At 39.2% G+C, this 27,882-nt stretch overlaps 1 protein-coding gene across 1 annotated transcript in view; it reads left to right on the top strand.

Annotated features, from left to right (window-relative positions):
• The window catches only part of SMURF2 (SMAD specific E3 ubiquitin protein ligase 2), a 39,798-nt gene that overhangs the window by 9,230 nt on the left and 2,686 nt on the right, over window positions 1-27,882 (top strand). Inside the window, exons 4-16 of the mRNA XM_010002695.1 lie at window positions 6,187-6,320; window positions 7,659-7,724; window positions 11,523-11,607; window positions 12,908-12,991; window positions 14,314-14,516; window positions 14,689-14,773; window positions 16,548-16,706; window positions 21,370-21,580; window positions 23,806-23,909; window positions 25,367-25,481; window positions 25,911-26,089; window positions 26,550-26,687; window positions 26,910-27,030. Of these exons, the coding sequence (XP_010000997.1) occupies window positions 6,187-6,320; window positions 7,659-7,724; window positions 11,523-11,607; window positions 12,908-12,991; window positions 14,314-14,516; window positions 14,689-14,773; window positions 16,548-16,706; window positions 21,370-21,580; window positions 23,806-23,909; window positions 25,367-25,481; window positions 25,911-26,089; window positions 26,550-26,687; window positions 26,910-27,030 (1,684 nt within the window). The remainder of the gene's footprint in view (window positions 1-6,186; window positions 6,321-7,658; window positions 7,725-11,522; window positions 11,608-12,907; window positions 12,992-14,313; window positions 14,517-14,688; window positions 14,774-16,547; window positions 16,707-21,369; window positions 21,581-23,805; window positions 23,910-25,366; window positions 25,482-25,910; window positions 26,090-26,549; window positions 26,688-26,909; window positions 27,031-27,882) is intronic.

Raw genomic sequence — 27,882 nt, 5'->3', positions numbered from 1 at the left:
GCAGGAATGGTGGATCATCATTTGGCAGTCTTCTGCTCCTAAATTCTGTGTTGAAAATATCAACTGTTCCCTGTGTCTGACCCAGAATGAGCCAGTCCTGTCTTGGTGTTTAAAGTGTTGTGGTGATGTCAGCAAGCAGTTGACAGGAATGGTTTATAAAGGATGCTAAGTGCGCCATGGACTAATAACTTGGAGACTTGGTTCCCTCCTGGAGAAGAGAGCAGAGGAGATGGAAAATGAGGGAGGATGTTAATATGCAGTGAGAGTAATGGAAAAAAATAGTAAAACCTTCAGAAAGAATTTCTTTCTGGTAATAATTTTCAAGGAAGGATGAAGAGAAGATATTTTTACATTGTATAGAGCAAGTCATGCTTGTATCCGGATACTGTAATTGTCTTAGCTTTGAAGCAAGACTGTGATTGCAGTCCACATGGTATTATAAAAAGCAGAGATAGAAATGGGGTTTCTGGCAGAATATTTAGTTCAGGCAGACTTGGAGCATCTCTTGTTGGACTGTCTGAAGGAATGACCTGCATGAAACCTTTTTTTTAAAATTATTTTTTTGGGGAAGAAGGTGCCTGAAAAAAATAGGTTTTGTTTCTTTAGGATATTCTTTTCGATATAAATTACTTGTCCTGCAGGGAAGACCTACCGTGCTTCATTCTGGCACTTGCATTCCCTCATGACTGAAGTACACACAGCATTTCTAATCCAAAGTAAAATTTAGCATTATGTCAAGCTTTGGAGTTTGAAAATAATCCTCTCCCTCTCAAATGTTTGTTTGGTTTTTTGGTTATTTGTGGGTTTTTTGGTAATAATTTAGCCCCTTTTATTGTCTTGCCTGTTATTCCTTACTCTATGGAAACTTATTTCCATTTATAATAGTCTGTCACGTAGTCTTCAGTTCCTATTTAAAACAGCAGTAAAAGATGAAATGTCTTTGATACAACAACTCACTGCCTGGCTTTTATCTTACAGTAATTTTTACTGTAATATTAGTGTCAGGTCTCAGCTTTTCATCTGCACTGGATTAAGATAATTAACTTTTCCTTTTGGAAACAAAAAAAGATTAGGAAAATAATAGGAATAGTAACAGTCCTACTGCTAAATCACCTGGTGGCAAACCTCATAGGTTACAGGACTTGAAGCCTTCTTCTCATCCTTTGAAAAGAACAGGTTTTTTTCAACTTCCTAATGTTTACCCTGACAACACCCCATTGCATGGGAACACCAGCCTCTGCCTCATGACGCTCCCTGCGTTCCAGGAAATGCTTTGCACACCAAGCATAACAGATGGAGTCTCGTGGCAACTTGCCTGCTCCTGCCACCACACAGTGTAGGAAACCAACCCGGGGAAGGTGCAGCTACAGAGAATCTTTTTAAAAATCCTGATTTATTTTTTTTCTGCGGCGCCCCCCCCACCATGAAGATTTCTGTTGGTTTTGAAGTGACTGTAATAGGCTTAAGTGCAGTGTGACTGTCTCTTGGCTGAGTGGGGTTGATTGAAGTGTCCTCAGCTTGGAGTTTGTAGAACAGGTTGATACTGCTGCTAATTAAGTGTGTCATATCATGTGATGGAATATGCAAATGGCACAGTCAGATGGATCTGTTGTGATATATTTATGCAATAATGTCTGAATTAAGTTGCCAGTTCCAAGGGAATTTTGTGGCTTGCTAACCTGCTTCAGCATAATAGATATTCTGTTGTATGAGATAAAAAAATATCTATATATTTGCAGTGTTAAAAAAACAAAAAAGGTTTTGCTTAGTGTGAGAGGAAGCAGTTGAATTAAGTTAGTTGCTTAGATTCTTCAGCATAGATGGGTGTGTGTAAGGGGGGGGGGAGGTGTGGAAATCTGGGAGGCTTTCCAGAAAGAAATTGCCAAATAGTTGCTGTCTGGATGCAGTTTAATGTCAGTAAAATACCATGCTTGCCCTGGATGTCTTCCCCTTCCTTATTTTCAGACTTGTGCTTTCCCTATTGTTCAGGCCTGTCTTCAAAGCTGTGAATAGCCAGACTTAACACATCTACAGACTTTCTCGCATTCAAAGCACTTAAACAGTACTTAATCCAGCAGTTCTGAAACTAAACAAATCCCTTTTTTCTTTTCCTTCCCCTTTCTTCCCTTCTGTGGTAGCCTGGATCTCTCCTACAGCCTTCCCATGCTCACCTGTGCCCTCCAACCTCCTCCAGCTGCGCCAGCAGCCCTTCAGGTAGCAAGTCATATGGTTTGTTTAGCTCTAAAAGGTATTTGTACCATGGTCGCCACCAACACCTAGTCCTGGTCCCATTTTTACTCCTTGTCCCCCAGGCTCTATCATGGACTTGTTGCTCTCCTTTTTTATACCTCTCAAGTGGAACCTCACCCAACTCCTGCCACTCCTCCTCTTCCCACAGTCTCCTCACTGCAGGTGCTAGTGCTCTTTGGTGCCTTCACATGCTCGAGCCTCTGCACTGTCTTGGCAGAATCACCCTTCTCCCCAGCCTTCCAACACTTAATTTGCCCAGTTATTGCTAATTATTCAGGGTTTTTCCCAGGGAGAGAAGGTGCTGGTTTGGAAAATTCTATCCTAGATGAGACTCCTAAAGAGCTGTCAAAGAGCTCCTTGCAACAGCTTTGCCTTCTTGATGTGGCTGTTCAAACCAGATTGATGAAGCTGATGCCCTTTGCATTTAGGGTGAAGGCATTTCTGGGCGGTGCTGGGCCTGTGTCGGCAGATCTGGCCATTCCAGCTCAAACACATCAGGCACACAAGCCTTTGCTGAACTTCTTAGGGGGGTCTGTTGGGAACATCTGGAGTAGGAGACCACTTTGCTTGCTGTTTGCTTGGTGCTGCTGCTTTTGCAGCGTCTTGTAGACTCAACTCAACATTGGGCTAGGTAGCACTGGGGAGGAGAAAGGAGCAGGCAGTCAATGCCACGTGTCTGTGCTGTGTTCCTGTCTAATCTGCAGCCTCTTGCTAGTTCTCTTCTGACCATCTCAGGGACCCAAACACCCTTCAGTTGTTACCAGAGATGAGAACAATGTGAAGGTGAAGGAAGAGAGAAGAGAAAAAATGGGGGTGATATTTTTCATTATGTTTATTTGCATCCTCTTCTCCCTGACTCTGAAGACAGCTGGTGTCTCAAAGCATAACTCCACCATTGTGGTGCAGAAATCTCAGAAAGGGGAAAATGGAGAAACAAACTCAGTCATTTGTCCAGGTTGTAAAAAGAGGGTGCATGACAGCATGGATTAGAAAGAGGGAATTCCTGGCTTCCACGGCTGAGTTCATACCTTTTGATGTTGCATTTTTCTCTTTCTGGAGGGAGTACATCTGGCTTGTGATCAGGAAGATGTGTGTTTTTTCAGGAATATATGGATTTATTTTTTTTTCCACTTTCTTCATTTGGCTTTTCTCTACCAAGCTGAAGATATAATGCCATGGGGATGAAAAGTCACTTGATACCAAACCTTCCAGAGTGGTTTATTGGCTCAGAAGGAAATACCACCTTGGAAAAGATAATTTTAGTTAGACAAAGTAACAATTGTCCCTGTGTTTTATAGTTTAATTTCATTATTTTAGAGGTTTCCAGTATGGCATGGACTTGATTTTTTTGTTCAGTAGTGGAAGTGCTGAGAGTTGGCATTTTTCTTAAAATTTCCAAACATGCACATTTTTATCCAGAACATCTAAATACAGATTTCAGGAAATATGGAAGTCAACAAAATATATATGGAAATTTAGTTTCCAGGTTTCCCCTTTATTAATACTAATTCTGTTATCTCTGTTGAAGTACTGACATAGTGAAATTAATATTGCTCATAGGGTAGAATTTAAAAAAAGCTCCAATAACTTAATGAGGAGGAAGAGAAAGGCACCCAACAAAATGGGGGGGTTGTATTTTTTGTTTCTGTTTTGTTTTTTGTATTTTAATAAAAAACTTTCTTTCTTATTTGGAACATTCTTTTTTTTAATAACAAAATTCCTAGCTAAGGCCTTTTGTGTTGGAACTTTATTGCCAGATGATGTAAAACAAATGTAACTTATGCACCAAATGAATTGGAAACATCAACTTGTCCTACCATCACTCTCTAAATGCAACCATGTATTTTCATGCCTGAAATACAGATGAAATATTTAATGCAGAAATAGAGATTAAAAATTTTGCTGTAAAGCCAACTAGCAGTTACTGAACTATTTCTTTTCTTCCTTTGGAAAAAAAAAAGGACATTTTTATTTGGAAAATGCAGCTTGTCTTGCTTATTGCCTTTAAATATATGAATCTGCCAGGTTTTCTGGTACAAAAATCAGAGCAGGTTGTAGTAGTAATGTAGAAGTCCTTACCTGTTTGGTATGGATGTCTTACTATCAGCATTTCAACCATGAAACCTTCACCCTGAAATGTTACAATAATTCTTAGAAACTGTGTTGTATATTCAGTTGTTCTACATATAATTCAAACTGTTCTGTTATGAAATTGTCTTTAACCATATACCTTTGACTTTTTTAAAGCAACAAGGAAAACTGGAAAATTCAAGACAGGTTATGATAAATCCTTATTTTTAAGTGCACCTAAATTGTTGTCATAAGAATTTATTTTAAGTACATGAAACATTGTAGACTGCAACTGTGCACGTGAATACCCATCTTCATCTCTTGTTTCTTTATGCAAAATTGGCATTGTCAAGGTTGTAAGGCCAAAAATCTGATCTATGTTTACTATTCCAAAAACTTCAGGTTTTGTTTATGTGAAGTTCATGTTTTGTTTGTTTTGTTTTTAAGAAATGTGCACTGGTTGTTTTAAACCATGCTCATGGATAGGTGCCTACAGTGAAGGCTTTTTGGTTTCTTGGGTCAGTCCCTGTCTGCACGTGGGAAAAAGTTGTCCAAGTTCTGCTTTTTGGAAAAGAAAAAATGGGAGGAGTGTTAATTGAGAACCTACCTGATCACAGCTGCAATTTCAAGCCATGACAGTTAGTTCAATTGTTTGGTTTGCCAACCTTGACAGTATCATTTCTGTCTTTATGAAAATATTAAGATGTTTTAAAACCAAGAAAGTCTCAGTAGGGGAGATGTATTTAGACATTGGTTGAGCTTGTTTGATGAGTTTTCCTTCAAAAACAAACAAAAAAGCATTTGGAATTAAAACTGCAGAAGGCCAGAATTTGTGGTCTGGGAAGGGAGAACTACAAGCAGCTCTTGGGATCTAAGCCATAGTTACAAATTGTTTTTCCTCAACTTGAAATAACTATAATAATTCAGTATTGGGAATAGCTGATTTATCTTAGGCATTGGAAATTGACCACTAAAGGTTTGTAAAACAAAACAAAAAAAAGTAGTTGCTTCTGAAGAGCAAAGCTTCAAACTAAAAAGCAAAAAGAAAAGAACCTGATTGTCCAGGTTCCCCCAGGTGGGGGAAATGCAGATGTAGGTTTTGAAAAGCATTTCCGTGGTGGTGCTGTGAGGAGGCAGTGCAGGGGTAAGGGGCACATCTCAACCGAGATACTGTGGGAGCTTTTTGTGATGGGTCACATCCGTAATATGTGACACTTGGTATAAATGAGGCCTTTCTGAAGCTTTCTTAGTAGTAAATTAGCTTCCCAAAGATTTTTTAACTGCAGAGGTGTAACTGGGTTTGCTGTGTATTTTCTCTGGGCACTCAGGAGAGCTCTCAGCCAGGGTGACTGACATGGCAGTGGTTGGAAAAGCAGCCTGAGCAGCTGTGGCAGATGAAGTGCTGCAAAAGGGTGCTGAGCTGAGGGATTCTGTCCTGGCATGGAACCTCTCTGCCTGCCAGCTCTGCCACCAGCACTGCCATGCTGTTTGGTTAGGCCCAGCATGGGCAGGAATTGAAGCATGTTGGTAGCTGCTTGAAGTGATATGGTCACTGGGCCAGCTCACAGTCTGTTTATGTTACTGTTTTAAACAGATTTCAGTAGATTTTGTACTCACATAAATGTCTTCCTCCAAAATCAGGATTTTAGATTAGTTTGTATTCAAGTATACTCCCTTGTAAGACATGCTTTCATTAAAGCACGTGTACATCTTCTCTGAAGATGCTTTACTTTCTTGCTGATATAGTATGTGCTTAATTTTTAATGTAATGATTGATAGTCTTTTTTTCCCCCCAAGGTGATTTCTGGAGCATCTTCACAGTATTCAGTAAGTGCCATTCACACTAGTGTTTTTCTCATTTTTCAGATATATTGGGAAGTCTGATTCAATAACAATCAGTGTGTGGAATCACAAGAAAATTCATAAAAAGCAGGGAGCTGGTTTTCTGGGTTGTGTGAGACTCCTTTCAAATGCCATCAACCGCCTTAAAGACACTGGTTGTAAGTAAGCTAAAGACTTATGTTTCTTCTCTTTCAGATTAAACTTGCCTGCACGGAGTTTTTAAAGTGTGGTGGTTGAGTTTCCCTTGTTTTGTATAAAGTTTGTATATTTCAGTTGATTTTGCAGTTTACCTTTGGTTTTTCAACTCCTTTGCCCCTTTACCATGGACAGTGGTAACTTCAGTGCCACAGTCTGGTTGTAGGTTCTCAAGACTGAACTTACTGTGTGGGAATTTTAAAGGAAGAGAGATTCTAATTGCCTTCAGATTATCATTTTGTTACCTTCAAAAATGCAGGTCTTAAGGGGTAAATGAAAGGGTAAAGGCAAATTTGTAGTTTAAAAATTAATAGCCCTTCAAAATGAAATAGTAAATGTTGTTGTGAGATATTATGTGCTTTATAACACACAAAGCACTTTGTATTTAGTTTTGAAAAAGTTAATTAATGTGTATGGTGCTGTTTTGTCATTATCCTAATGGGTGCTATTTACTTCTGAACAAAATTTGGCACACAGTGATGGAAAGGAGTGTTTGGCTACATTCAGCATTTCAAAAGTGACATGCTGGTAGAGAAGTGTTGCGATTCTACCTTCAAGAACAGGTTCCTTGGAAATAAAGGCATAACTGAAGTTTTAATTTTTAAGCATATGTCACTAGATCAGTGCTTCAGTGCACTGCACTTTGCTCAGTTGTAGGAAGTTTGACCAGTTCAGTGCAAATCACCTGGCTTGCTCTGCAGGTGAGCTCAGTGCTAGGAGTGCTGTTTTGCTTCCCTTCCCCAGTTTCTTGAAGTCCTCACTGTCTTATACTGGGCTGAATGATTAAGGGAGTGGAACATCTCCCTTATGAGGAAAGGCTGAGGGAGCTGGGTCTCTTTAGCTTGGAGAAAAGGAGACTGAGGGGTGACCTCATCAATGTTTACACATATGTAAGGGGTGAGTGTCAGGGGGACAGAGTTAGGCTTTTCTCAGTGATGACCAGTGATAGGACAAGGGGTAATGGGTGTAAATTGGAGCATAGGAGGTTCAAGGTGAACATCCGAAAAAATTTTTACTGTAAGAGTGACAGAGCCCTGGGACAGGCTGCCCAGGGAGGTTGTGGAGTCTCCCTCACTGGAGACATTCAAAACCCACCTGGATGCGTTCCTGTGTGATGTACTCTAGGTGACCCTGCTCTGGCAGGGGGGGTTGGACTAGATGATCTTTCGAGGTCCCTTCCAACCCCTAAGATTCTATGATTCTATGATTCTATTAATTTTTTTCTAGTAGACACACTTCAGTCTGCCTTTTAAAAGCAGCAAAATATTGTGTGACTTATACTTAGTGTCCTTGTTTCATAGATCAGAGGTTGGATCTGTGCAAGCTTGGGCCAAATGACAATGATACTGTTAGAGGACAGATAGTAGGTAAGTAAAATCTTTTTGTTCTCTTGGAGCTTAGGAAGCAACCTTCCTAGATGTCATTTTTTTGTATTTGTATATCAAATTCAGTGCCAGAGCCATTTGAACTTGAAGCTGAAAGTGTGTATGTAGAGAGTTAAAATAAAAATGAAAAAAAGCAAAACCAAAAGCAAACAAAAACCCAAATAAAGAACAAAAGAAAAAAACACCTCGCTACCCAAACCACCCCAAAAAAATCCCAAAACACTCCCCCCTCCCAACATTATGGTAAGTGTTGGGGCAGATAAGACCATAGATAATACAAAAGTTGTTTAGAATATTTTAATTTCACTGTAAAGAATAGTGACAATTTGAGCCTGAACTAGTGAAAAATTGAGTACAAATTTCAAATTTCTTAGTTGTTGAGAGTTCCAGTTGGTTTGCACAAAGGTAAAACCTCTTGTAACAGAAGTGAGTTGTTGTCTGGGATTACTGGGTCAATTAATTTTGCATTTTTGCAGGTTATTAACAAGTCTGTCACCAATCTCTGTACCTGTGCTTTGTCTTTCTGCTAACTCATAAACCTTAAATCAGTTAAGAATGAAAAAGCTGGTAAATTGAAAAATAAGTCTTCACACATGCTTTCTTCATAAACACACTTCTGGGTGCATTGCCAGTTGTTTCAGAAGGCAGTGTGTCTAGTAGGTCACTTGAGTAAAAAAAAAGTTGGTTGGGATAAGGTCTTTATTTTTATGGCAAGAATATTTGAACATGGAGGAAAGAAAAGTGAATTTGCATATTCAGTTTTATGTTCAGTTCCTAGTTGAAATATAATACTCAAGCAGCATTCTGGTTTGGTCAGCCAGGGAAAACTGTTGAAATATCAGTCAGCAAATAAGGACTTCAGTGTGTTTGTTTGATTTCCTCAAAGTGCTCTGTTGAATAATACCTGTGTCTTTACCTCTTTATGTTGGTTTTTTATGTTGGTTTAACCATCTGTCTAGCATCTGATCTGTAAGTATTTGCACAGTGTTAAGATAATTGAGTGAGGTGACACAGGAGAGTCAAATGATGGTAGAAGTGTGGAATTGTAAGTGCATTGCTGACACTTCAGACCATTCTTGAATATTAGATTTTCCATGTGAGCTTGCACAGAAGAGGAAAGGATAAAACAGTCATTTTTCTAGGGTGCATTATATCACCAGTTTGGTTTGCTTCCTGTTTTTGCTCCCTGGTCCCCAATCATCCATGCTTAAAGCATGCAGTTCTTTTTGTGGGGTTCCTTTTTAAGAGGAAACCGAGTTATGCTTGAGGAGAGCTTGTTCAGAGACTGCCCCAGGCTGCAGAGACCCACTCTGCTCGCAGGAGTCCTTCTGAGAGGACACTGGAAGGGACTGTGCCCTCACACCATGATGTGCTCTTATGCTGCCCTCCAGAGTAAGCAACATGCATCCTTGTCATCATGGCTGGAGAATGCTGGCATGAATTAAACAAGCCAAAAAACCCCAAAGCAGACAGGTCTCAAGGCTGTTGGGATGCCGGTAGGGAAGCCTGGGGCAAATACTGTGTAGCGTGGGCATGGCAAATACACCTCAGAGATAACTAGTTGTCAGAGATAACTAGTCAGTATTGCAGGCATAAACTTGACTGACCAGTTGGGTTAACCTGATGTGATCATGAGAAGTGGAATAGCAAAAGCTGCCTTAGCCCTTTCATCCTGCTGCTGGGGTTTCTCTAATTAGCAGGAGGTGCTGGGGTGTCTCTAATTAGCAGGAGCTGCTGGATGGTGCAGAGAACCTAGAAAAGAACACAGCTTTTCAGGTCAGAGCAGAGACTGGAGCAAATCTGTGTGTTCTGCTTTCTGCTGTTATCATCAGCAAGGTCAGGCTTCCTCAGTCATGGCTGGGGTTTAATTTAATGCATTCCTGGTAAGATTCCAGAGACTCTTGTCTTTTTTTATTGAAATTGTCATTATTAATCTCCTTATATTTTAATCTTTCTTCACTAATGCAATTTTGTTGAATGGGTGAATGAGCCTGAGTAAAACTAGGTAATTCCACTGCAGTAGCTATATGGTGGAGAAATCTTGATTGTAAGTAAGAAAGAAGACAGAATAAATTACAAAAACACTCTAAGTCCTTCAGATTATGAGCTGGCTTGCATTTAGAGGCTGTGCAAGGTTGGACAACAATACTAAAATGTCATGGATGCCTTCAGCAGATTATGACCTTACAGATTAAGTGCACAGTGGGTATGCCTTTATAATTTGGGACAGGGAGCAAGGGGATCTTTATCTTAAATATCTGGGGTTATCTTCAAAGGGGGGAAGAAAAGGGACTCTTGTGACTAGTGGACGCAAAGGGCACCTGAACTGTGTCTTAATCTTGCAGCTCTCTTCTGTGCCACCATGTCATTTCTGATGTGGTGGTGCAGAAAAAAATGAGTCCTTACTCATTACAGAATGAAGCTGTGCACAAATTTTGATCCTCACATAGGCAAAGAGGAGGTAATTGTTTAGTTTCACTTTTGTCTGTGTGTATTGCTTGCCAGACCTTGCCTACATGCAACAGGGAGAGCTTGTAATGGGTGGGTTTGTTGCAGAATAAATACATCATCTAAGATTTTGCTTTGGTTGAAGTTAAATCAAAGGTGTCTTTTGATCTAGGAAGTTGGCTTTGTAATGTTAGTGTTCATAGAAGACTAAGAGTTAATTTTGATTAGGAATAAAGCAAGCAGGTACTGCAGGGCTCCCTGGGTAGGTCTGTTGGAAGCCCAGAATCCTAAACTTCAAAACATGTTGTTGAAAATTTGGACTCTGGCAAAACCTGCCTCTCCTACTGCATCTTTTCAAACCTTGTGATCTTGACAAAAGTCCGGTTGTGTGGTTTAGGTCTGTAAGTTTGTTTCACTGCACACATAAATAGGACTTGAAGCCAGTTGTCCAGAGGTGCAATAATGCTACCTCAAGAAATGTGTGCCACAGCACGTATCTAGCTTTTTAAGTAATAGTTTTATTGTTAAAGGCAAAACAAAACATCAAAAAAAGAACCCCAACCCCACAGGAACACAAGTGTCATAAATTATCAGATTGGACATTTGCAAATTATGATACTGGGAACAAAAGCTACACAAAAAAAATAAATCTTTGTTGCACAAAAGCTTCAGGCATAAATATCCATTACAGTGCAACATGTAAAACAAAACAAACAAAAGCAATACCGTTTTGCTGAGGGCAGTAAGAGCTTTTCAGGGTGCTTTGTGTGAGAGTTGCATTTGACTTCTTACCACTGGAGTTTGAAAGTAGCCACTAAACCAAACATGTAGAGCTTCCAGCATTTAAGTTTTGCCTGATTTTGTGTGTGTATGAATCCCACATGCACACAAAATGCATAAAGTAAGAGTCAAAATCATGCAGGAATTCCCTATTTTTGGTCTTTCTACAAGCAGTTCTCCCATTCCCAGCAGAGCAAGCCAGGCGCTGGTGCCGTCCCACTTGCTGCCCCAGCCATGTGTGAGGTTGGCCACCCTGCTGCCACCAGACCAGTGTTACAGTCTGTCTCATACAGAGAAAAGCTAAGGACAGCCTCAGAATTCACTTCTTTTTTCCACCTTAACTTGTATTCATGTTCTTCAGGCTGTATTTTTTGAGTTAATGTGTAGAGAATTATCTGTATGAAAATACGTGCTGTTTCTGTATATTTGTGAGGAGAAAAATCTGAAGAACACTCAGCTTAGTTGTCCAAGTTGTACCATTTCTCTTTCAAATATAACTGTAATTTGCATTCAGATGTCATATCTCTAATAACTCTTTTATTATCTTAATAGTAAGTCTTCAGTCAAGAGACCGAATAGGCACAGGAGGACAAGTTGTGGATTGCAGCCGGTTATTTGATAATGATTTACCAGATGGGTAAGCTGACATCTCTGTCATGTAAATACAAATACAGCTCATACAGCAGACTTTTACAGTAACGAAAAGTCAGTGAACAAAGAGTCTAATTTATTTTTATTCTTGGACTGAAGTGTTCTACAGTTTTGCCTTTAGGAGCAGGAGATGAGCCAGCCAGGCTACACAGAACAGTTAATAGTTTGACCCTTGTCTTGTCTCTTCTTGGAAACAGGCGAAGGCATATATGGGTGAATGCATTAGGAAAGAAAACGTGTCTTTCAAATTACGGAATTGATAAACTAATACAATGTTAGATCACAGCCAGCAAACTGATCTCATCCATATAGCAGTTTTGTAGCAAGGGAGAGAGCACGTGGGCCTGGCTGAATTGTGCGCTGCTGTGCCAAGCGATACGCTGGGATTAAAATGCATCACTTCCTCTTCCTTGTAAATCATGGTAAAGGAAACGTGATTGGAAAAGGTAATGGAGCCTGAGTTCTTGCTGTATTTACCTGCCAAAGGCTGGGTTTAGGATTTTAATTTGCTCCTGTGAGAGTTAATGACATCATTAACACCTTAAACAGTTTTGCAAATACAGAAAAATGCTCTGTTTTAGGTTCTGGTGCTGTCAATAACTTTTTCAGAGCAAACACAGACCTTCTGAATGTGGTTCTTGGCAGGTAAAGACAGGAGAAACTGATTTGTCAGATGCTGAATTTTAAAATGTAAGTTATCATCTAGGCGTAAACAGCATTCTTTTATTAGTTTGGAATCTGGAGATGTCAAAAACATTTTTGAAAATGCTTTTAAACTTTCACTTCAAAATGTTCATTGTACAAATATTGTTTACTTAACTGTGTAACTGCAAAGCTAGCTGGATAGCCTAGTCTATTTTGGAGTGCAAAAGTAATAATAATTAAAAAGTCATGTTATTTGAAGGTGACTTTTAAATAAAGCAAGTAGTGCATGAAGATACTGTGAAAGCACTTACTAGGGTCAGTGGTCAAAAAAAGTTAAGTGCAATGTTAAACATGATGTTTTCAAGAAGTTCCCTTACATGGTTATTTGGATTTCATTAGAATTCAAGTATTTATTGAGCATGAAGGTGTGATACTGTTAATGATATGCCTGGTTCCAAGGGAAAAATGTGTAAAATCAATTCTGAGTTGAACTTTCAGTTGTTTCCTTTTCCCTTGTTCAGCTAAACATGATTCATAATCGTGTAAGTCTTCCTGAGTTGGCATTTATGGTGGAAACATTTTGTGCCCTGGTTTCCTGGAAATACCACTCATTGCCTTATCTCTCAATGTCTGAATTGAAGGTGGGAGGAGCGGAGAACTGCTTCTGGAAGGATCCAGTATTTAAATCACATCACACGAACAACTCAGTGGGAGCGACCAACACGGTAAGACATCATTTAGGAGACTGTGTGATGGAGTTTGCTTGCTGAGCACAAGCCATTCTAAGTGGCTCTGACAGGGGTATTCAGCATTCTTCTGAGTCTACAAATGCTGTATGCTTTTTTTTCTCTTAACATCCTACTCCTCCTGCTCCTTCAGTCTGCCTGGTATTTCACATTCTCAGAAGAATCATGCCGACTGGATTTTGTTCCTCCCCTCATACTAGCATCTTTGTTTTCTTGTAGAGCTTGATAAATACAGACATTAAAATGTGCAGACATTGTAAGAGATGAAGAAAAGAGATTGTGAATACCTGACAGGCATTGTCTATGTGCATGCTATGACCATGTAATCCAGAACTTTTAAAGCTGATTGTTACTGACTGTATTTTGAAATAATGACCACCACCTTTTCTGAGAACCATAGATGTGTCTTGCAAAGCTGCTCCTCCAACCAGTTTTGCTGTCACCTGGATTGTAGACAGTCTGTGTTTTTCACTCTTCTGCAGACCATCTGAGCCTACAGACTCTCTTCAGTTCTCAATAAACTATTCTCTGTATGGATATATTTGACTTTAAATAATCTGTACTGTTAACATTGCCAGCTCTCATATGTATCTGCAGTTTTTGAGTGAGTGAAGGTACTGAGAAGCTTTTTCATTTAACTGTATTTTTCCTGGTATGTTAAAATACTCTAAGCTCTAGACACATTTACAGTAGAAAAACAAGTGCAAAATATAGAATTTGTTTTGGGGTTTCCCTGCATCCTTATCAATCCCCCTTTAACCCATTTTAAATCCTTTTGAAAGCAGCACTGAGATACAAAACCACATAATTCAATGTTTCCTCTTGCAGTCAAGCTCTCAGGAGCAACTGTTTTTTATCTTTTCACCACCCTCGCCTAATAACCTTCCTTAAAAATTAGAAGGAATAACAAGGCCTGATCACTTCCTCAGCCATATGAAGGCAAGGTGAGAAAGTTTAGGCTGTGCGCTGCTCATTTGAATAAAATATATTTACTCTCAGCACTCTGAAGGTGAGAACTGCTCACGTGAACACGTGCTATGATCTTGATCTGACAGCATCATATACCAAGTGTCAGGTTAGACCTTAAGGTAGATGAGGAGGTTTACTTCTCAGTCTGGGATAATCCAGTGAGTGCAGAACAGCAGCTTTCTGCCCATCGTGGAGATACCTGCTTGACAATCAACTGCTCAGTTCTGCTGGCCACAGAGATTTCCTGAGTGCCCTGAGATGATACTTCCCTGCAGCTCTCTGTGTATCCCAGTGTCCAGTCAGCAATGGTATTCCCACCCTCTTCCCCACAGGCCAGCATCTGAATACTCCAGCCCAGGCAGACCCCTGAGCTGTTTTGTGGATGAGAACACTCCAATCACAGGGACAAACGGTGCGACCTGCGGGCAGTCGGCGGATCCCCGGCTGGCTGAGAGGAGAGTCAGGTCACAGAGGCACAGAAATTACATGAGCAGGACACACTTGCACACTCCTCCTGACTTACCTGAAGGATATGGTATGTAAATTCAGATTTTTTAACTGTATGTCTCCTAAGAAACTGTGAAAATGGGTTGTGGATTCTCATATGCAAAATGAGTTTGATTCCTTAGTTTGGGGAAATTGGTCCTTGTGAGTTTTTGTATTGCATTTTTTCTTCTTATAGTTATTAATTTATTTTTATTTCACAGAGCAAAGGACAACTCAGCAAGGTCAGGTCTATTTTCTGCATACTCAGACTGGTGTCAGCACATGGCATGATCCAAGAGTACCTAGGTAAGAAACTATGGAAATAGGCTTCAGGTGTCAAATCCAAACAGTTGAAGCAGTACTGTCCTCAGTTCTCTCTGTCTAATGTTATATTTCTCACCCTTGGTCCCTAATACACAATTATAACAAGTCATTAATCAAAATAAGTCTCCCTCTGTTCTTCAAATTGTTATTTTAATGCACAGATAGAGAATCAAGGAATAAGTTAGTGTTTGAAAGGAAAAAAGTGATAACAGGGAAAATTTTGTTCACTTCTCATTTTTCTTTAAAAAAGAAGAAACACTTTAAAATTATTTGCCTCCTGAAGCCTGTGGATAGTGTTGTAAAATGATGTGAGTAGTTTGAAATTGTCAGCCAGTGTTGGCATTCATGAGAATTGTGACAACTTTGTCAGTTGCTGCTGGTGTGCATTCCCGTGGAAGTGGAGTTTGGATATCCTGGGAAGGATAAAGGGCCTCATGACCATAACTTCACTGCATTTTCAAGTTAGACTTTTGTTGTTATTACTCTTGTGTTACAAGAATATAGTGTGGTGTGTTATTTGTAGACTCGAGTGGTGCCTTAGGAAGTCTTTCCTCCCACTACTTGTGTACTATAGAAAACTAGAAATTAGGCTTCTCTAAAAAAAAACCTGTATTAAGATACAGTTCTTTAGTTTGCATTGTAATAGTTCTGTACAAAATCTAAGTTAGTGCTGCCCTTAGGTGTGGCAGCAGAAGCTGCATGAGTGTCTCTGAGAACAAAATCTAGATGTTTGCATAAAGAGTTTGTAATTTCTAAAGAATATTGTATTTTTATGCTAATATGCCACAGCCATTTACTTAATAAAAATAAGCCCTACATTTCTGCAGCAGTGTGTGTGTGGGTCATAGCAGCAGGTATTCAATCCAAGTGCTTTGTATTTCCAGTATTTCCATTAGTGGTTTCTCAGCCTTTTGAGACCCTGCAGATGGCACCTTTTGAGCCATTCTGCCCCTCAGCTCTTTCCTGCCCTCAACTCACATCACACTGGGAGATCTGATGACCTGCACCTTTTAAAAAGAGTTGCACTTGACAGTGTGAGGTATCTGAGAAGTGATTTATCTACATAAAAAATCAGTAAGGGTAGTTTTGAAATCTAATGTTTGTTTTAAATTAACCTCTGGAATGAATCCACACCTTCTAATTTCAGCAGAATTTTCTTGAGACCCCTTAAGCTATCTCTGTATTTCTCACGGCAGAGCTGAGTCATTGTTCATACAATATTTTATTTGAATTCTTTTGTTAGAGAGCTGCTTGCTTCCCACCGGCACTTGAGGTTTTGGGGCAAAACCACCTGAGCTGTACACATGTATCCCATGCGTAATTCTTCATGGAAAGTATAACTCTTCAGAAACACAGTTTTGTTTTGTAGGAGTTTTTAAAGTGTGATTCAGAGTTCCTTACATGACTAATGTTGTTTTAAAAAATGTTTTCTGTCAGAACTGCAATTCCATTTTGGCAAATATGGCAATGGTCTTTATTTTTGTTTTAAGCCTGTATTAATTTAACAGCTGAAGTTAGTTTGTAAAAATGAAGGTTATTTGATAAGAATTTTTTTCCCCCCACAGCATGTGTTCTGGGGTGTGTGTTTTCTCTTTGGTGGGCTTGCACCTTGGGAGTAGAGATTCCAGCTGAACAGATCGAGTTTCTGAAACAATACATTTTCTCAGACTTCATGGAATTGTTCTGTTACATTTACGCTTGTTTGGCTAGGAGGCCAAATGCTGAGGTATTTTTCATTTTATATTTGTTTTCGCAGGGATCTTAGCAACATCAATTGTGAAGAGCTTGGTCCACTGCCTCCTGGATGGGAGATCCGAAATACAGCAACAGGCAGAGTTTATTTTGTTGACCATAACAACAGGACAACGCAGTTTACAGACCCGCGGCTATCTGCTAACTTGCATTTAGTCTTAAAGTAAGTCCAGAGTCTCCAGCACGTGTTGAGTGGCACAGAGGAAAGGAAGGGATTCTTGAGGGTGCTAGACTTTGTATCGAGGTGTATTCTGCCATTCAGTAGTATTTAAAGTATAGTAGCCTGTTCTTTACCACACTAACAACTTCCCTAGCAGCATTTAGGCAGGAATGTGGCGATTGTGATGCCGAGAGTTGGGGGAAGCATCCCGGGGAGTGTGGGGAGAGCAAGTGCTGTCCGGTGGAAGAGATTGCCCCGTGGAATTTTTCCTAACAGCATGGGAGACAGTTTCTTTCCCATTCTTTATACTTGATGCTACTTTCCGCTGTGAAGAACTTGTTATAAAATACACCATTGCCAGTGGTGTGTTAGGCACAGGTGCTACAAGGGAGAAATAATTCAGCTTCTTCCTTCAGTTGTAGAGTAAGACTGGTTGAGATGTTCTCAAAGTAAGACCCCAATAATTTAACTCAGATTTTAAACAAAAGATAATAAATAGAAAGCATGTCTTTTCTTAGCGTTTTGATACCACATTTTCATATTGCACTTTTTAACAGAAAAGGGGAAACGAAAGAATTCTGGCTCTTGTTTTTATTCCCTAGGCACTCGCTTCACACTGGGGTATTTTCTACTAAAAAATGGAAGTAAAAAAGCAAACAGAAACTTCCTTTTGTGTGTGTGTAGACATGGCTATCAGTTTGTCCAAGCTATTTGGGAGTGAGACTCAATTGTTTCTCCTACTAACACCTTTTAATACTCTTGGGAAATGCCTGTTAAGTACTGAGTAGGTGTTAAGTTGAAGAAACAATGAGAAGTTGGTTAGCTAGAAAGCCATGCAGCCCTGGGCAAGGAGTAAGTAGGAGGAATAGTCCTTTTAAGGAAATGAATCATTGGGAAGAAAAAACTGAAGGAAAGAATAATGGGAAATAAGCACTGAAAAGACAAAACTAAGGAATGGAAAGTAATGTCCAGGAGGTCAGCATCTCTTTTGTGTAACACATAAAAGCTGGCTGGGCTTTACCCAATACACATTTGAACTAACAACCCAAGAGGGAAAAGAGTCTAAATATTGGCAAATATGTATTTTGTTTAGAGAAATAAGTGGGTAGGTATGTGTGTATTACACTACTTTGATAAGCTCCCATAATCCATGTACTTCTGTTTTTTGAGGTGGTGTTTTTTTGGTGGTTGGTTTGGTTGGTTTGTTTGTTGTTGTTTTAAATTTAAAACAAAGAAGTTACGAATTTTAGCTGAATGTACATGGCTAGTTGCAAATTAACATGATCTTGAAAAAAAACCTTGCCGGTGGAAGAGCATGATCAGGGTTGAAGCACTGAACAGTTCATTAAATTAATTCAGATTTAGGTATTTTACCCGAAGAAAAATATCACACCCTCTTAACTACAGCAGTGTAATTCTTAAAATGTAGAAAATTCAGTTAACTGGATTGTATTTGAAAACCTGTCCTTCACAGGTAGGTTTGCTTTTAAATGGCAGTGAGGTCATAGTGGCTCGATCTGCATGTATTGTGGAGGACAAACACAGCTAGCTTAGTTATCTGGAAAATCCACTTTGACTTTCAAGTCCCAAAATCACAGAACCATTTTGCATTTCTTTAACTTTAAAGTACCACTGCAGTGTGCACAGTTTTTCATTTGTACATCTGTCTTTCATTAGGGAAGGATTTCAGAAATTCAACCAACAGTGTCATCAGCAAAGTCTGCTGCCTGATGAGTCTTTTCTGGTGTTTATTCTTTTATTGCACCAAACAGGATATGTGAAAGCATTTCCTCCCCCCCCCCTCCCTTAAGCCCACCTCCTTATTTATTCTTTTTTTAAAAAAAAGAAAAAGTAGTTTGCCATAGGCCTGTCATTTTGTAAATTATCTGAGTTTAGTATTTGGGTGGAATATATAATTCTTAAAATGTAGAAAATTCAGTTAACTGGATTGTATTTGAAAACCTGTCCTTCACAGGTAGGTTTGCTTTTAAATGGCAGTGAGGTCATAGTGGCTCGATCTGCATGTATTGTGGAGGACAAACACAGCTAGCTTAGTTATCTGGAAAATCCACTTTGACTTTCAAGTCCCAAAATCACAGAACCATTTTGCATTTCTTTAACTTTAAAGTACCACTGCAGTGTGCACAGTTTTTCATTTGTACATCTGTCTTTCATTAGGGAAGGATTTCAGAAATTCAACCAACAGTGTCATCAGCAAAGTCTGCTGCCTGATGAGTCTTTTCTGGTGTTTATTCTTTTATTGCACCAAACAGGATATGTGAAAGCATTTCCTCCCCCCCCCTCCCTTAAGCCCACCTCCTTATTTATTCTTTTTTTAAAAAAAAGAAAAAGTAGTTTGCCATAGGCCTGTCATTTTGTAAATTATCTGAGTTTAGTATTTGGGTGGGATGGATGTGATAGTTTCATGTTCAAAGTCTTAATAAAAAGTTTACTCTCAGTGATACTGACTTTTCTGTCGAGCTGACTAGAGCAGTTTGCTACTCCAGTGATGACATTGTAAGTTATGAAAATAATCAAAGTTGTTACCCAGTTCTGTTTTAGAACATTGGCCAAGACTTTGTGATGGGTTTTAATCAGTATAGCACATGAAAAGTGCTTAGCTCTATCCTTGCAGCAGTGTACAGAATCAAGCATGGTCATTCAGTTGTGAAAACAAACTAAGAAAGCAAATTTAATTACTCAAAGCACTGCAGATTGTTTAGCTAATACTGCATTCATAATTTTTCACCTAATATGGAAGATGGCATTTTATTTTTCTTGTCCTAGTACTGCCCCATTTTAGATTGGATTAATTTGATGCACAGATATTAAATGTATGCTCATTTCAGAGATTGTTTTCTTTGACACTGACTAGCTTTGTGTGTCAGAGAGTGTCTTTTGTACTCTCAAAGTACAAAAATATGTAGCATGAACACATGCTCACTTTAGTATATAATGATGACCTTCTCTGGTAGACAAATACAGGAATATCTCTGCATGCTGTCCTTATGGAATTAGAAAGCTCAGAACATAGAACAATGATTTTACCCTAATTTGTATATCAAGTGAATACAGTTTTACAGTTCCTATTTAAAACTAATTGCAAGTGAAAAGAAATTATCATGCCTGCAGAGCAAATGACATAGAGCCATAGTCTGAAATCACATTGAGTGTCTGTAATTTATTGTAATGACTTGGATTCTCAGAAATGCCTTCAAAGAACTTGTTTATTGGAAGACCAATTTGATCATCTTGAGATTAAAGGTAAAGAAACCCAACAGAAGCAAACAACAAAGCAACTCACTACATAAATTAAGCCAACTTCAGAATTCTGCATCTTAGGGCATAGTAACAGTAGGATTTCTGTGCATTATTCCTTCCTTAAAGCCAATGAATAAAGAGGTATTATTATTAATAATTAAGCTTTGAATTATTGCTGAAGTGATCTACAGTGTTTGCCATTTCAGGGGTTTCTAAATGTTAGGCTTATAAGAGCACTGATAAAGATTTCCTGCTCACCTGGTATTAGTTGCCCTTGAGGGAGGTTTGTGCAAAATTGCTTTAAATAGAAGGTTTGCAAATAACAGAATAACTATCAGAACCACAAGGCAAACTGGGAACTCCCCAGCCCCTTTTTTAATTGCCAATTCTGAATGTTCCTGTGGTGGAAACCTCCAGGGAGGTGGGTTTTGGCTAGCCAGGAGGGCTTTCTAGAAGACCTTGTTCCAAAACACAACAGGCTGAAATTTTAAAATATATTAAAACTGTGTTTAGTTTAATCTGGTACTTTTTAGTCTTTGATGGTGAAAAGGCCAATTTATTAGCATTCCACTGGAAAATGTTCTTAATTGTAACCTCTTATTTATCCAGTACATTTAGGGTATTCTTGTATGTTTCTCACAGAGATGTTCTTCTGATGGTTTACCTTTCACCTCATGTTGTTTGGAAATGCCATACAGAAAAGCAATAAAAATATCCACTTACTGTGTACAAGAGATGACATGAGAGGACATCTCTGCAACATGATTAATTTACTTTTTCTAGTAAGAAAATCTCTGAGCATTGCTAGTAAAAATACTTGTTTATCTGTGCCAATTAGTTACACGTGAACTCCCACATTCCTGTGGTCCAGACTAGGCCAGGTACAAGGGACAAGGTCCTTGCCAAGCTGCCAGTACAAACATCTTTTTGTAAGCTTACTCTTTTTCAGACAAGCCATTTCAAACAGACTATGGTATTGACTGTAGATTAAGGGCATAGTGTTTGGCAGGTCCCTGAATTTTAAAATGGAGGAAGGGAAAACACGCAGGGGAAATATGGAAACAGTATCTGAGAAATTCAGTGTCAGCAGCTCAGTAGTAAAACTGTGTGGATAATACCTCATTATATAGTGCTGTAACCTTTTACATACTTTGTAGAGTAGTACTCAAGCCCTAAAACCAACTGAGAGTTGCCAGGAAAGACAGAAGCATGTGTCTTGAGTCAGGATAAAATCTCTCTGAGTTTATTTTTTAGTGAATCTGGACTTTTTTGTGCAATCACAGTAATAACTGTAGTAAATTGAAAATAGTTTAGCTACCAAGACTTAACCTTGAAGAAACATGTGAAGAAGAGAGGGGGGTGTATCAGCCAGAATGCCTGCAAAGAGCTGTGTGTTTGTTTCTAGCCGCCAGAACCAGCTGAAGGACCAGCAGCACCAGCAGCAGCAGCAGGTGGTGTCCCTGTGCCAGCTTCCCGACGAGGCTGAGTGTCTGACTGTGCCCAGGTACAAGCGAGACCTGGTGCAGAAGCTGAAGATCCTGAGGCAGGAGCTGTCACAGCAGCAACCCCAGGCTGGCCATTGTCGTATTGAGGTCTCCAGGGAAGAGATTTTTGAGGTAATTTGAGAATTTGACCCATTTCTTAACACTGAGGGGAAGGAGAGGGCAGTTGTTCATGACTATCTGAAGAAGTCATTCAGTTAGATTAAATCCTGAAGGCTGGAGATAAAGATGGAATGTTACTTGTGGTGAATGGGAAGAGGGGGCTTTTCAAGGGGGTGTTATGAAGAGGTGTGTACTTAAAGTAGGTGTTTTTACCCTGTAGAGAAGAAAAAGAAGGAAAGCTTTCTCTGTGGTTGGAGATATACAGGCTGTGTGAGGAGTAGAAGCACTTCATGTGTTTGAAGATCCTATCTCACCTCATCCTGGGATATAGGAATGCTAATGTCTGTTACAGAGGGAATGTTACAAAGTGAAAACCAAACCACTATTAATAATCATTGATCTGTTGTAACTTAAGTAAAATTGATTAGCATTCATCTTTGGAGTTTGGATTGCTTAGCATCTGTATCAATTCTGCTTGATTTTTATTTTAAGAATCAGACCAATTTTATAAATTGTCAGCCTTCTAAATGACCAGCAGTGCCTACAGTGGGATGTCTGCATTTTATTTTGTGAGTCTGCTGAGTTGATTAAATGCATTTATAATTAATTGGCTTTTTTTTTTTTTGCAGAACAGTCTTGTCTCTTTGAGAACTTTATCACCCATCCCACCCACCCTATTGTATTTCTACTCCACCCACAAGCTTGATAGCCCCACTGTGTTGTCACAGCTTTTCCAGCCAAGAAAGATTGGTGTTGGTCTTCTTTGGAGACAGTCAAATTACTTCATAATCAACTAAGAAAGAAAGTGGGGAAAGGCTGCTCTACAGCAGCAAAAATTACTGTGTTCTTGTTCTGAAAACTAAGTTGAACATGTTGAGTCCCAGGCACACCTACCTCTTCCCTTCTGCAAAGCCAAAATTAGGCGTGCCAATACTGGACATAAATATAAACTAGACTTTTGTTGTTTAATTACTTAACAAAAAAACAAAACAAACGGCTGTGTGAGGAGTAGAAGCACTTCATGTGTTTGAAGATCCTATCTCACCTCATCCTGGGATATAGGAATGCTAATGTCTGTTACAGAGGGAATGTTACAAAGTGAAAACCAAACCACTATTAATAATCATTGATCTGTTGTAACTTAAGTAAAATTGATTAGCATTCATCTTTGGAGTTTGGATTGCTTAGCATCTGTATCAATTCTGCTTGATTTTTATTTTAAGAATCAGACCAATTTTATAAATTGTCAGCCTTCTAAATGACCAGCAGTGCCTACAGTGGGATGTCTGCATTTTATTTTGTGAGTCTGCTGAGTTGATTAAATGCATTTATAATTAATTGGCTTTTTTTTTTTTGCAGAACAGTCTTGTCTCTTTGAGAACTTTATCACCCATCCCACCCACCCTATTGTATTTCTACCCCACCCACAAGCTTGATAGCCCCACTGTGTTGTCACAGCTTTTCCAGCCAAGAAAGATTGGTGTTGGTCTTCTTTGGAGACAGTCAAATTACTTCATAATCAACTAAGAAAGAAAGTGGGGAAAGGCTGCTCTACAGCAGCAAAAATTACTGTGTTCTTGTTCTGAAAACTAAGTTGAACATGTTGAGTCCCAGGCACACCTACCTCTTCCCTTCTGCAAAGCCAAAATTAGGCGTGCCAATACTGGACATAAATATAAACTAGACTTTTGTTGTTTAATTACTTAACAAAAAAACAAAACAAACCAAACCACATTAATTTTGCCTCTCTTCAGCTTTCTTTTGTGCTTTCTTGGTGAAGTCCCACTGACTGAGGAATAATTCTGGAGTTTTACTGGGATGGCATTGATGCTTTTTGTTCTTGAGATGCTTCCTGCATGTGTTAATTCCAGAGTAGAAGTTTGCTTTTCAGACTACAAACATTGTGAGCCTTTATGCAAAACTAAAGAAGTTTAATGACACAGATTTTTTTGTAAGAGAATGAGAGAATGTTCTGATGACTCTACACGTCTGGAAATTTAACAGAAGGTGGCTTTTCTCATGTATCTGTTTTATTTGACAAGTGCTGTCACACTGGTAGAAAGCTAAATAGCAGTCTGTGATTGAGGAACAGTAGTTAATATCTAGGAAAACAGTATCCCCTTTAACAGTATCCCCTTTGGACTGGGGAGTCTGAGACTCCCTTCATTTCTAATAAACAGTCATAGCTTCTCGTCTGTAAATAGCAGTTAATAAAATAAAGTGTTCTGTGTTTCCAGGAATCCTACAGGCAAGTCATGAAGATGAGGCCAAAAGACCTGTGGAAACGATTAATGATAAAATTTCGTGGGGAGGAAGGCCTTGATTATGGAGGTGTTGCCAGGTAAACAATCTGTCCTCTGTCTTTCCCCCTGCACCCCAACCCCACCAACTGCCTCTCTCCTTTGAATCCTAAACCAGCCAAGTATCAGCCCTGTTTATTTCTCCATTATTTTTATTTATATTTATTTCTGTAACAGATTGTATGTCAGAAGAATGTATTTTCAAATAGTCTTTTAAAGAAAAAACTGCATAAAAAATGATAAATAACTCAAAATGCATATAAATACATAAAAATAGAGTCAGATGTCCATCAGGCACTTGAGACAGGCTTTTGGTGTCTATTAAATTACCATATTTTTCAGTTAGTCAAGTGTGAGCATCTGAGAATTGGTATCACTAAATACTCTGCTTTTTGGCAGAACCTGGGATTAAAAAGATAGGCTTTATTGCAAATGATCACTTCTGTTTGAAGCAAAATGTTAAAAACTAGCAGTTAGTAGGAAACTAAAATCTGACAATAGTCTTAAGATTGTTTTTCCATTGCTTAGAAAGAAGTGACATTTGTTGATTGCATGAAGATACCCTTCACATTTTAAAACACTGTTAGGAATTGTAGGCCAGTTGCACAGATGCTGGTTTACTTCACTGAAAATGCTCTCCACCTCTGGCACAGGGATCTAATTTCTCCAAATGAGTGTTGACTCATTTAGGAGTATTCAATGTTTGCATTACATTGCATTTTTTTGCCATTAGTTTTAATTCCAGAGGACAATGCTGAACAGCCCTTCTGTGTGGCAGGAAACCTCTGGGACCTGGGCTGCACGTGTCCTCATGAGTTTGCAGATGGCCAATAGAGTGTTCACTTCATCCGTTCCTCAATATTTGAACATGCGAATGAGCCATAATTAGTAAAACAGTCTTGTTTAATCAATCACTCCTAATACTCTTCAAAATAAAGAAGTTACAGATGCTATTGCAGCATTTTTCAAAACTATCTGCTAGTATTTTCATCGTGGGTTTTGGTTTTAGTCTGTTCCCTGTGGAGCCTTTGCCATCTGCCAGACATAAATACAGAAGACAAAGCTCTAAAGTACTACCAATTTCTTCCCAATTCTTAGACCATTATTTGCTGATTTGTGAACATTTAATTAAAACTTTAAATAAATACATCTGTTACCTGAAGACAGTTTGTATTAAAAGCTTTGATCTCTGTAGTCAGTAGGGTACATCTTGTCTTAATGCGTAGTGGATGAAGGAGAATCACAGTCAAACTCTCTTGGAAACAACTAACTGGAGAAAAACCTTGGAAAGCTGGGAAATAGGTCAGCTGTCAGGTGCTGAGCAGTTACTGAGCCAGTAAAAATATTTCTGATTTCAGCCTTCTCTCAGCATTTTTAGAGAAAACTTTCTGCACGATTATGTTTAAAAGTAAGATTTTAAAAAAATAATATTATTTTGAGAAGATTTTGGGTGTGGGAATGTGTTTGTCTAACATGCACAATAATTTAATTTCTTCAGGGAGTGGCTCTACCTGTTGTCACACGAGATGTTGAACCCATACTATGGTCTCTTCCAGTATTCCCGAGATGACATCTACACACTGCAGATCAACCCAGACTCTGCAGTCAACCCGGTAGGACTAGTGACATGAGTCCTGCAAATGAGCATTTTGTGACCAGAAATCAAATACATCTGGAGAGTGTTCTAGACTTAAGAACCTAATTCTCACATTAGTATTGCTAGAGACTGAATTTGTGCAATAACACCCTTTCTTTTTAGTACGGATCAAAGAAACTTCTCAAATGTGTTCTTAATTTTCTGTAAGATGTTGATTTATGTTTCCTTTGGGAGAAATTAAGTTTATTTTGTTTCTTAGTAGTAAGACTTCTGGACTGCAAGCAATATACTCATTGTGCTGTGAATAGAAAGAAACAAACAAAACTAAAAGCTCTGTGTTGGGTTTTTTTAATTTGATTTGTATTGAAATTGTATTTCATAATCAGCAGATACAACCTGGAGGTTTTATTTAGCTGAATGGCTCCGTCTGTTCTTTCAATTCCAGGAACACTTATCCTATTTCCATTTTGTGGGACGGATCATGGGGATGGCTGTGTTTCATGGACACTACATTGATGGGGGCTTCACGTTGCCTTTCTATAAGCAGTTGCTAGGGAAGCCAATTACTTTGGATGATATGGAATTGGTTGACCCTGATCTTCATAACAGCTTGGTCTGGATACTGTACGTACTGTGTGTTGTATCTTACAATGTTAGAATTCTGTCTCTGTTAACCTGTGACAGTTACTAAATTCAGTTGAAAGAAATTAAGTATGTATTCATCTCCTGCTCAGACAGATTTAAGAAACATCTTTCACAATTCAGCTTCTTTAGTGGCTTAATATTCTCAAAGTATTTAAATCTGGGGACTGGGGTGGGGGTGTAAACTATTACTGAGCTGTAAAATGTGCAGTTCATCCATTTTAAATTTTGCCTATTAATAACAGTAGGATATTACTAAAATATAACATTGAAACTTTGATAATGGTTTTAGAATATAACCTAGTAAAAATGTTTGGTCACCTTTTGCTTCCAAGCAGTGATTTGAAATGCTTTTGAGAAAACTAAGTGGTCTGCCAGAGATACTAGGGCTGTAATAAAGGTGCAGAATGTTTTCACTGAGTCTCTCATGTCTTTCCCTCAGTGAGAACGATATCACGGGTGTGTTGGACCACACGTTTTGTGTGGAGCACAATGCGTATGGGGAGATCATTCAGCATGAGCTGAAACCCAATGGCAAGAGCATCCCAGTGACAGAAGAAAACAAAAAGGAGTATGTCAGGTACATCAGCATTGATGCCAAAAGTTTTTGTATTTCCTAGGAGGAACTCTTACTTATTTGAAGCAGTGGACAGAGCTGTGTTACTGGGTTTTTTCTGAGTGGCAGTGCAGTGGTGGTGGGGTGTGTGTTCCTGGCAGTAAGGCTGTTTCTTTGGCTGGATAAATTGCAGGTTTATTGCATGTGAGTACATCTTTCACAAAACCAATTTTCACTTGCTTGCAGACTTTATGTAAACTGGCGGTTTTTACGAGGAATTGAAGCTCAGTTTCTGGCTCTACAGAAGGGATTTAATGAAGTAATCCCACAACATCTGCTGAAGACATTTGATGAGAAGGAGTTAGAGGTCAGTACGCTACGGTTATGTTATGTCGTCAAGTGTAACAGTAAAAGCCTGAGGCATTCTTCTGAGACTGAGTAACTGCTGAGTTGTGTCCCCAGTGCTTCAGGGGTTTGCAGGTGCACTGTGGCCAGAAACACAGTTAGCATAGAAGGTTACCAGGTCACACAGTCACTGAGGCTGCCTGTGCCTTCCACTGAGAGTGTTTCTCAAGGTGCACAAATGGTAGGAGAGCCTCTTCTACCCAGCTGAACCTACTGAGAAGAAACTGCTGTGACCTTGGGTGGTTTCAGAGCCCATTACTGCAGCTGAGGTGATGGTGCATGTTTCTCATGCTGCAGTTTCATGATAATAAATTCAGTACTGCCAGGAAAATAGTCTGTCAGTCCCACCATTTGCTCCCAGCCCTTCCAGTGCACCCTGCTGACTTTGGAGTCAGGCAGCTGTGGGGTTTTGCAGAGCTGAGTTATGCCAGAGTAAATTGGCCCTGTAAATACAGCATAAGGAAAGGTGCTGTCTGGTGGTGTCACTAAAAAATGTGCTACAAAACATCAAGACGAGCATCCAAACAATATCCTCTCAAGGCAAATCCCATAGATCCCAAGCTTGTTTTAAAACTCAAATCTAATACATATAGTCTGTTAGCTGTGGAACTGAGGTTTTTGCCATAAGGTAAATTATTCATGCTTTCTTTGGTTCACTGTACTAGGATGTCACTGCTTGCTCCTCTCTTATCCTGAACATTCAGCCACAGTGAGCCAGCCATACTCCTAACCCAGAGTCATTTTGCAGATGCAGGATAAGAGTAGGGGGAAGATCCAGTGTTCTTGGTCACCAGATGTCTTTATAGTAGTATTC

The sequence above is a fragment of the Chaetura pelagica genome, unplaced genomic scaffold, assembly GCF_000747805.2.
Source record: "Chaetura pelagica isolate M959 unplaced genomic scaffold, ChaPel_1.0 scaffold47, whole genome shotgun sequence".
NCBI lineage: Eukaryota > Metazoa > Chordata > Aves > Apodiformes > Apodidae > Chaetura > Chaetura pelagica.
The sequence above is the reverse complement of the archived record's forward strand: the minus strand, read 5'-3'. Positions and strand labels throughout refer to the sequence as shown.